Source organism: Chiloscyllium plagiosum, chromosome 2 (assembly GCF_004010195.1).
Source record: "Chiloscyllium plagiosum isolate BGI_BamShark_2017 chromosome 2, ASM401019v2, whole genome shotgun sequence".
NCBI classification, from domain to species: domain Eukaryota; kingdom Metazoa; phylum Chordata; class Chondrichthyes; order Orectolobiformes; family Hemiscylliidae; genus Chiloscyllium; species Chiloscyllium plagiosum.
This window is the reverse complement of record NC_057711.1, coordinates 60,692,093-60,703,239: the sequence shown is the minus strand read 5'-3', so window position 1 is coordinate 60,703,239 and position 11,147 is coordinate 60,692,093. Positions and strand designations below refer to the sequence as shown.

Below are 11,147 nucleotides of genomic sequence, written 5' to 3'. Positions count from 1 at the left end.
AGGGTTGGAGGATTTGAGCTACAGGGAGAGGCTGAACAGGCTGGGGCTGTTTTTCCTGGAGTGTCGGAGGCTGAGGTGTGACCTTATAGAGGTTTACAAAATAATGAGGGGCATGGATAGGATAAATAGGCAAAGTCTTTTCCCTGGGGTCAAGGAGTCCAGACCTAGAGGGCATAGGTTTAGGGTGAGAGGGGAAAAATATAAAAGAGACCTAAAGGGCAACTTTTACACACAGAGGGTGGTACGTGTATGGAATGAGCTGCCAGAGGATGTGGTGGAGGCTGGTACAATTGCAACGTTTAAGAGACATTTGGATGGGTATATGAATAGGAAGGGTTTGGAGGGATATGGGCCGGGTGCTGGCAGTTGGAACTAGACTGGGTTGGGATATCTGGTCGGCATGGATGGGTTGGACCGAAGGGTCTGTTTCCATGCTATACATCTCTATGACTCTATGACCTGGAAAAATGGTGCACTGAGAACAACCTAGCTCTAAATGCCGGCAAAACCAAGGCATGCATTATTGACTTTCGGCGGGATGTTACTCATGCCCCCCTACACATTAATAGCACAGAGATGGAATGAGTGGACACTGTCAAGCTCCTGAGAGTGGTCATTCACAACAAGCTTTCTTGGAATCTTTATGTGGGCGCACTGGTTACAAAGGCCCAACAACGTCTCTTCTTCCTCAGGCAACTGAGGAAATTTGGCATGACAGCGAATACCCTTGCCAACTTTTATAGGTGCACCATTCAGAGCATTCTGTCTGGATGTATCACTACCTAGTATGGCAACTGCAGCATTCAAGAGTGGAGACGGTTACAGAGTGGTGAACTCGGCCCTGACAATCACAAAGGCCGACCTCCCATCTATAGAATCCATCCACCAGGCTCGCTGTCAAGGAAAGGCTGCCAGCATTATCAAAGATCCATCCCACCCTGGCAATGCTTTTCTATAACTTCTAACATCAGGGGGAAGGTACAGAAGCCTGAACACGCACCAGCTGGTTTTGAAACTGTTTCTACCCTACCGTTGTTAGTATACTGAATGGACTCTCAAACTCTTAACATTCGCCTGTATCTATGTTTTTGCTGCTGTTTACCTCTTATTTACTTTTCTATGCTTTTTAACTATGCGATCTGCCTGTCTTGCTTGCAAGACAAAGCTTTTCACTGTGCCTCAGTACACATGACAATAAATTCAATTCAATTCAATTCCCTCACCCTATCTTCCTCATCCAAACTGACATTTTCCTAGATACCATCAGTCTGAGGAAGGGTCACTTGACCCGAAATGCTAACTTTGATTATTCCTTGCAGATACTGACAGACCTGCTGAACTTTTCAGACATTCTGCCTAGAATTAGAATATCCTTTATTCAAGTACAGAAGTTTACAATGTCGCCCCATTTGGCACCATCTTAAATATAAAGCATCTAGGTATAGATCTTAGATACAAAATACAGAAAAATAGGGAAAAAAAGGAAAAAATTAAATTACTTCCAGTTGTTCACTATATAAGTTAGAAAAAGGGTGTGAAGTTAAAAAGTAGATCAGTGCACAGGGCTTCCACACATGGTCTGCCTGGACTTGTAAGCCGCTGACCACCTGTATTGGTTTCCAACCCAATAACTGGCCTAATCTACTTGGGCCTCCAGCCTGATAGCCATCCCCGCTCGAGTGTCCAGTCTGCTGGCCATCTTGCATCGCTCGGGCCTTAAGCCTGTCCCATCACTCAGGCCTCCAGCCTGCTAGCTGTCCCCACTCCGCTCGGGCCACCAGCCCACTCCACTCCAAGCCTCCAGCCTATTCTACCAAGTGGGGGAAAAGGAGGGAAAGAAAGAAAGGAAATAAACAGAAGGGGGGAAAGAAGCTCCTGTTGGAGTGACCTACTCTGCCACCATCTTGACCAGCCTACCAGACAATTGAATAATACTGCATATGAATTTTGGTGCTATTGTAACATTAGGTACATAGGCCACACATCCCAATAATTGGCTGCTTGAATGAAACACATATTCTTTCAGTTCTTTGTAATAGGCAGAGTACAGACAGTACTCAACAAACCCATGCTTGCAAAATCCAAAACATCTACTGTTAGATATAATTCTGTGATTGGACAATCCTAAGTGTACTTAAAGCACAACTCACAATCATTTTAAAAATCAGCCTAGACCATTATGTGGTTCATTTATGCTTGCTAGAAGTGACATACATTCAGATACAGCGACCTGTTCTTTGCAAAGAAAAGAAATATGTTCAAACCTTGCATATTTTCTGAATTTCCCAGAAGTTTGGGGACCCCATAATTTCCCACTGCTTTCTCCATGACAATGTTTAAAGTTGACTTGCCAACCAATATCAATTGAAATTTGCAATTTTCTGTTTGTCCTGATGACAGCAATATCAAAAGCTTTGACAATGTTTTAGCAATATTCATGTTTTGACCCATTTCAGTAATACCAACAACTAAGTGCTTCTTCTCCAACTTGAGATAATTTCTCAGGGTTCAGACTATAATTCTTTTCAGCAACAATAAAGTGTTGTATTATCAAGCAACACATATCGGAAAGATGTTGTGAAACTTGAAAGGGTTCAGAAAAGATTTACAAGGATGTTTTCAGGGTTGGAGGATCTGAGCTACAGGGAGAGGCTGAACAAGCTGGGGCTGTTTTTCCTGGAGCGACGGAGGCTGAGGGGTGACCTTATAGAGGTTTACAAAATTATGAGGGGCATGGATAGGATAAATAGGCAAAGTCTTTTCCCTGGGGTCAAGGAGTCCAGAACTAGAGGGCATAGGTTTAGGGTGAGAGGGGAAAGATATAAAAGAGACCTAAGGGGCAACTTTTACACACAGAGGGTAGTACGTGTATGGAATGAACTACCAGAGGATGTGGTGGAGGCTGGTACAATTGCAACATTTTAGAGGCATTTGGATGTGTATATGAATAGGAAGAGTTTGGAGGGATATGAGCCGGGTGCTGGCAGTTGGGACTAGATTGGGTTGGGATATCTGGTCGGCATGGACGGGTTGGACCGGAAGGTCTGATTCCATGCTGTACGTCTCTTTGACGTTCACATTTTCCTATTAGAAATATCCTATGTGGCACAAGTCTTGTTGTTGCTGCAATTTCTATGGATGCACTCGAGAAAACAAAAAATATAATATGATTTATCATTCAAATATTATCATATTAAGAATACAAAAAATATTAGGCTTACCTTTCCTTCTACAGTTCTTAGGTTAAGTATGCTCATATCACATGGCATGGATAATGTAAGAGGACTGTATAGTTTCAGTAGTGGAGGAACTCCATCAACATTCAGATTCACAACCATTGGAAATATTGGATGATTCAAGTAGGAACATACTTTGTGGCTCAACAATGAACGATAATTCACTGCCTTATTACTTTCATCATGCTTAAAAGAAAATAAATGCATCATATGAAAAAATGAACACCATATATGAGCCACAATCTCAACAAGAAAAGGAATATCACTGTACTTACATATATGCATGGAACATTTACTTGGAATTTGAAGGTAGCCATGATGTGGAGGAGCCGATATTGGACTGGGGTGGACAAAGTTAAAAATCACACAACACCAGGTTAATGTTCAACAGGTTTATTTGGGAGCACTAGCTTTTGGAACACTGTTCCTTCATCAGGTAGTTATGGACCAGGACCATGAGACACAGAATTTATAGCAAAAGATTACAGTGTCATTTAACTGAAATGATATATTGAACAAACCTAGATTGTTGTTAAGTCTTTCATCTTTTCGAATGGATTGCAGGCTTTGGTTCATTAATATGTAAATCCCTGAATTTCTTTTAAGTCAAATTCTCGAGCTAACTTAAGGTTTTATACAAGAGTGATATTTCAGCCTAGACAATGCATTGAAGATGTGAGGTTAGAGTCTGTTTGTATCCCAATCTCGAGTCAGACTGGATCTACTTCGGAAGTGGAATTTACAAAATATTACACGGATTGACGGCCTGAGACACTATGACAATGGATGAATGGACACCGCACAACAATCACCAGACAGGGGCATTCCCTCCCAGTCAGGGATACTCCAGTGGTCAGGGACATACGACCTCAGGATAGGCAACAATGTAAAGTGGCCAAGCAAAGGCTGATAGCCAAGTTCGAAACCTATGAGTATGACCTCAACTGGGACTCTGGGTTCACGTCACACTACAGGTGACCCCGCTACACTATACACTGCCTCACACACACACAAGCACACATACACACACACTCTTACATACTCACACATTCACACAGACCTTCTCTCATATAGACACTCTCTCTCGCACACACACATGTAGACCCCAGACTCTCACCCGCCCTCTCATAGGCTTATACTCCATCACACTCTCACACACACTTTGCCAAGCTTGCACATGCAAACACACACTCTCATGTGCACCCTCTATCTCATGCATGCACACATACATATAAGTCTATGGGGTGAATTTGTATTTGCAGGATTACATTTGCTGATACATTCTATTTTGCTCAAACAATGCTCACAGTCAATGCAGACAATCAATCCATGTAACTATTTTGTAAACTCCACTTTGGAAATAGAACCAGTCTGACTCAAGATTGGGATACAGACAGACTCTAACCTCACACCTTTTAGGCATTGTCTGAGCTGTTTTTAATAAAATCTTAAGTTATCTCAAAATGTGACTTAAAAGAAGTTCTGAGGTTTACATATTAATGAACTGAAACCTGCTACCCATTCTAAAAGATGAAAGACTTAACAGCAAATACGGAGGCATGGGATTGAGGGTGATTTAGTGGTTTGGAATCAGAAATTGGCTAGCAGAAAGATGACAGAGGGTGGTGGTTCATGGCAAATATTCATCTTTGAGTTCAGTTACCAGTGGGGTCCTGCAAGGATCTGTTTTGGTCCGCTGTTGTTTGTTATTTATATAAATGACCTGGATGAGTGCGTAGAAGGATGAGTTAGTAAATTTGCGGATGACACTAAGGCCGGTAGAATTTTGGTTAGTGATGAAGAATGTTGTAGGTCACAGAGAGACATAGATAAGCTACAGAGCTGGGCTGAGAGCTGGCAAATGGAGTTTAATGCGGGAAAATGTGAGGTGAATGGAACTTTTTTGTTTACACTTTTTATTATGTTTCATTCCTCTCATCTCACATTTCAAATCTTCATCTTCTGCCATAAATAACCAAATAGCATAATAGTATTTTCAAAATAATATCTTCGCTTCTTTTATTCTTTAGCTCTGCACCAAATGATTGCTTATCCTCAATGATTCAAAACTCCATCACAATTCATTATGCTTTCTCTCTACAGTTCAAAGCCATTTTATCTTGCTTTAATCTCTTTTTGCCTAAACTCCCTATCCACATTCATTGCCACCTCATTCACCTTGACACCTCATGTGGTCTTGCTACTCCACTATGTTAATTGTATGAAACTCTCTCTGATCATTTCCATGTATCACTCTGATCGAATTGTGGTCTCAACTCCATACATGCCTGAGTAGACATCCCTGTCTATTCTTGCTAATCACTGACTCTTTTGTTAGCCAAGAATATATCTATCTCTGCCTTGAAAGTATTCAATGACTTCAGCTCCACCATTCTCTGAGGAAGAGAGTTCCAAACATTCACAAACTTCTAAGGGAAAATAATTCCTTCACAGTTTCACCTGAAAGTGGACAGCCTTTATTTTTAAACTGTGCTGATTTCTTTCCTTGCTGAAGCTCAACAGGACAGCAGGTGCAATGGAATGTGACCAACGGCAAATAATACTCCAAGGTACACACCATTCCAACTTGGGGACTACATTATTGTTCTTTTGTGCCCTCCTTACCATTATCTGAAGCACATGGGTTACAGGGGTTGAAAAAAAGTGGCTCACTACCATCGTTTCAAGGGCAAATTGGGGACTGGACAATAAATTCCAGCCTTCTCAGAGACCTAAAAATAGATAGAAATCTATGCCTACCTCTCTCTCAATTTACTGTCTGAATTCTTTCAAGCAAACTTCTGACTCCCCTCAGTATTAAAAGGTATGATTCGAAATAATGAATAATATTCTTTGTGAAGTGAAAGAGATTGCACGATCACTTATTCTCTTCCAAGTGGTCCTCGCAGCTTTGAACATGTACAACTACTATTTTTTTCCAACTCAATTTCTATGTTGGCTTGCTGAATTGGTTTCTGCTTCAATCCCTCCTGTACTTTACCCATCATTATAAGATGCACAACCATAACAATCATGAAATTTGACAATTTAAACGCAAGTTGCAGTATCTGATTCTCTTATTTCTAACTGCTTTTAAATAAAAAGATCTTTCTGACAATATTTAGTTCTGAGCTTGTCTTACTTAGAAAATAAATACTGGCATTGCATAATTAGTCTTACCACATCTACTCCAATTCGTTTCTCCAACAAAACTCTGAACAAATTGGCTGTGATTTTATTGTCCTTGAGTCCTTGGCCAAGACCACGGTTATCATCTTGCATTAGTCTGCGATCCAATATAACCTCCAGCTGACCTGTTAAGTAAATTGCATGTTTTAATTTACCATTAGTTGTAATCTTATCATGGATTCTAATAAAACTAATGTATTTAATAACTCTTTGGACATCAAGAGGCTAAAACATATTAATTACTTTGCTCAAATTGTGTTAAATAAAATGTGAAAGTTGGCATAAAAGATGGAATTTAATGAACTGTGTATACTGAATTCTTTAATCATTAACTCTGCAAATTTTTCCAAGTGGATTATTGAAGTAATAGCTACAATGCAGATAGCACTATACATTCACAATATTTACATCTGTCTGAATGAAAACATGCTGAGTCAACCTCAATCCCGACTCTATTCTCCCCAACCACAAAAATGATATGTTGAACAGACAAACATATCATAGAAGATGGCTTTCCTGTTTGATAAAGTTGCAACCAATAGGCCCTGGACCAGAGGCCAGTATGCAAGTTTCCATTACATTCTAACTGCCGGCGCCTGGCAATCTAGGAATAGTTTGAAACAGTTCTCCCAATTAGGAATCCATCAATAAACTGAATCTCACATTCCAGCACCCACGTCTACCATACTTGAGGTTCATTCTCCAATCCATCAAATAGATAGTTTATTCCTCCACAGAAACACTACAGCAAAACATCTCCCCTGTGGTGTCAAAACCTAGCAGCCAAGCAGTTTTGTTCGTAAAATTGCATTTTGTTTTATTCACTGAACAATGCTATGCAAAATGTCCCAGAATTCTAAATAAATTATTTCAACATTACATTGGCCACGTCCAATGAAGTAAAGTGCACCATCCATTTGTGGTAACTTCACCTAAATGAGTGAAAAATGGTCCATCACACATTTCCTTCTGTTTGCACCCATGAAATATTGAATTCCTAATTCAGCACCAGATCCATGTTCAGAAGTTGGTACAGGGATCTTTCAGGACATGACAAAAAATATTTGTGCACATCTTACAAATGTCTGTTCTACATTGGCCCTATCATTCACTTTTTTAAATAAAAAACTTAATAGTTGCTATTTCTTGCACTCCAGCAGTTCATTTAAGCCTTGCAAGTTTCAAATCCATAGTTCAGCAAATAACTTATTTTCTGTTACTTAAACTGTGGAGGCCAGTTACTGCATTCACAATAGTCTTCTAGTATATTTTAATATAAACTGAAAATCATTTATTCAATAATGAAATCATGAACTATATTACAGCCTGTTCTGATATAATGCAGTAGTTGCAGTCATATGTGACCTTGTGTTATAGGAAATCACACAATAGAAATAATAGGGCCTATGAGGAAAACAGGGTTGGGGCGAACCACCAAAAATATCAGTAAAAATAGTAGTTAATCTAACACAAACGATAGTACAGTCTAAGTAAATGTTAAAATCATATATTTTCATGAAATAATACAATAAATTTAACATTTTAAGTGGTTTCGAGTTTGCTGAATTAAAGTACTGTAATAAGACAGGGGTTGAGGGTTATCAGTAGCATCATCATTAATTTCAGGTGTAGTTCTGGGTACAGGGTTACAACAAAAGAAAATATTTAGTCCAGAAGTGGATGGCCGCGGGATTGTCCTCAGACTGTTCCTTGGGGGTTGGCTTAAAATAGACATCTAGTTTCTGCTGCTTTGCCATCCTTCTCCTTTCATGAAGAAGCTGCTCATAAGGTGCCAGATAAAACTTTATGCCATGAACTGCTATCCTGCTGCACTCTGTATTGTAGTCATTGCTTTCCAAAAGCCGCAACTGCTTCTCAACTACCCCTAGGATAGAAGTGGAAAGTTTTCGTGATGCTGCATCCTGGACTACTTCATCTTCACCTAGAGTTTTAACTTCCCACGTAGCAAAAAGTTGCTGTAGATCAGTTTCCACTTCTTCAAATCCAACTTGCTTTGCAAGAGTGACACAATGTTCTTTCATTGCTGGAAGCTCCTCCGACAGTTCAATGCCTTTAAAATCATGAAGAACATTTGGTAGAAGCTTCCATCAAACTGCATGCAAGCAGTGCTTACTGACATCACCTCAGGCCTAGACAATGATAGCAATAGCATTCTTAATGTTAAAACTCTTCCAATATTGAAGAACACTGTCCTCAGTATCCCCCTAAGCAGCTGCAATCAGCTTCCCGAATATACGCCTTAAATAATAAGCTTTAAAAGCTATTATTGCTAGTCAGTGGGTTGAATGAAAGAGACTGTTGTTTGAAGGTAGAAATAGCATTTTGATGTTTTCAGAAAGCTCACCAATGGTGGGAGGCTGGCTTGGAGCATTGTCCAGAATGAGGAGAATCTTGAAATCCAAATCTTTACTCCTACAATAATTTCTAAAAACATCCTCAAAAAACATCAACAGTAAGGTCAGACAAGATTTGCCCAGTCATCCGACCTCTTTTGCTTGACTTGAAGTAAACACTCAGAGTGGACTTAAGGTAACTGGGGATTGAATCGCATAATAGCCAATAGGATTTGCATTTTAAAAAATCATTCCTCAATTCACCAATCACATTACAGCCAAATCGCACTGACAAAATGCAAGAAACTGACCTGTATTGTAAACAAGACAATTGGAAAGATTTCATTATAAATTCAAACTCTCAGTATTCCTTATATCATAGCAATAATCTCACAAACATCAAAATCCCAGTGAAGATTCACCACTGTCTCCACAGCAAGGTTTCTTACTAAAGCTGGCATAGTGACAACTGATTTCCTTCCAGTGATTTTCTGTGTGTTCACAGTGCTTCTTGTTCGGCTCGTGTCTCTCCAACACATTAAAAATAAACTGCAAATTAACCTCATAATAACATTCATTTCTGAGTAAAAACATTAGTTCCCTAAATTCAATTCCCAGCAGTCTTGTAAGATGTCTCGTGAAAGAGTTTGATATGCCCCTACATTTTAACGTGCGCAGTTACACTGACTAACTCCCCTGTCTCTGTGTGGCCCAGGTTCACCATTTCTAAGCAACTGATGCAGTTTTTGGGTAAAACACCACTGGCAGCATGATATGGTATGAGTATTCCTTACATGTTAGCCCTTATTAACCACAAAGACTTGGTTCTTATTGACACAGACATCTTGAAGCTTGAACTTCACACTAGTTTAGCTGTGAAATTCCAGGATGGCATACTGTCTTCCTACTGCCAGGGTCAAGTATGTAACTCCTTGCACTACCATAATAAATACAAATACAAATTTCAATTTACTAATTTACAGTTTTACTGGGTTCTGTGCTTACTGACTACACAGAAAAAAGATAAAGTAATTGCAATCAGGTGATGATGATTACTACCTTTAGTGTTGCTCCTACTGTTACGCCTGACAATGAAGGTGAGGAGGGGTAGCTTTATACTGCAACATTACAAATAATTTCATCTGTCTTAAAGGTATGATGCTTGTCTGGTCTGGTCTCTATGCAATGATACAACACCTCCCTCTTCCTTTAAAGAATAGAAACCCTATTCCAACAGACACATGCAAGGATGCACATAGATACCTATATATTGGCTATTCTCAATGTAGTAAGAGAATGTCATGGTCAACATATGAAATAACCAGGTCTAGTCATAAATTCAGAGGTCTGCAGCACAGAAAAAGGTCCTTTAGCCTATCAAGTCTATGTCAGTCAAAAACAACCACCTAAGCATTCTAATCCTATTTTCCAGCACTTGGCCAATACCCTTGTATGACTTGGCATCACAAGTACACATCTAAATACTTCTTATATGTTATAAAGGTTCATGCCTCTACCACCTTTACAAGCATTGAGTTCTCAATTCTCACCACTTTGCAAGTGAAAAACATTTTCCTCACATCTCCTGCAGGATGTTTGAGGTAGGGGTGACCACCGATACTCCTGCTGACTTCATTCGCAGGAATTGCAGTCAGATCCTGCTCCTCACAGAACGAGTTAGGGAACTGGAACTGGAGTTGGATGAACTGAGGATTATTCGAGAGGCTGAGAGGGTGATAGATAGAAGCTACAGGGACATAGTTACGCCAGAGAACAGAGGTAGCTGGGTAACAGTTAGAGGTGGGAAGGGGAGGAAGCAGGCAGTGCTGGGATCCCCTATGGTCGTTCCCATCAACAATAAGTATACCGCTTTGGATACTGTTGGGGGGGACGGCCTAGCAGGAGTAAGCTGCAGTGACCGGTTCTCTGGCACGAGGTCCGGCTCTGAGGCTCAAAAGGGAAAGGGGGAGAGGAGGAGAGCGCTAGTTATAGGAGACTCTTTAGTTAAAGGGACAGACAGGCGGTTCTGTGGACATGGGCGAGACTCTCGGATGGTTTGTTGCCTCCCGGGTGCCAGGGTCCGAGACGTCTCGGACCGTGTCTTCAGAATCCTTAAGGGGGAGGTTGTGCAGCCAGAAGTCGTGGTGCACGTTGGCACCAACGACATAGGTAGGAAGAGGGGTGGGGAGGTCATTCAGGAGCTCAGGGAGTTAGGCTGGAAGCTAAAAGCTAGGACGGACAGAGTCGCCATCTCTGGGTTGTTGCCGGTGCCACGTGACAGTGAGGCAAGGAATAGGGAGAGAGTGAGTTGAACATGTGGCTGCAAGGATGGTGTAGGAGGGAGGGCTTCAGATATTTGGACAATTGG

At 40.6% G+C, this 11,147-nt stretch overlaps 1 protein-coding gene across 2 annotated transcripts in view; it reads right to left on the bottom strand.

Moving 5' to 3' along the window:
• Nucleotides 1–11,147, bottom strand: part of man2a1 (mannosidase, alpha, class 2A, member 1) — a 245,178-nt gene that overhangs the window by 28,798 nt on the left and 205,233 nt on the right. Inside the window, exons 19-20 of one of the 2 annotated variants that reach the window (XM_043710422.1) lie at nucleotides 6,417–6,550; nucleotides 3,222–3,422 (exon numbers count right to left, since the gene is read on the bottom strand). In XM_043710422.1, coding sequence (XP_043566357.1) covers nucleotides 3,222–3,422; nucleotides 6,417–6,550 — 335 coding nt within the window. The remainder of the gene's footprint in view (nucleotides 1–3,221; nucleotides 3,423–6,416; nucleotides 6,551–11,147) is intronic. The other variant, XM_043710431.1, reaches the window with a different exon arrangement.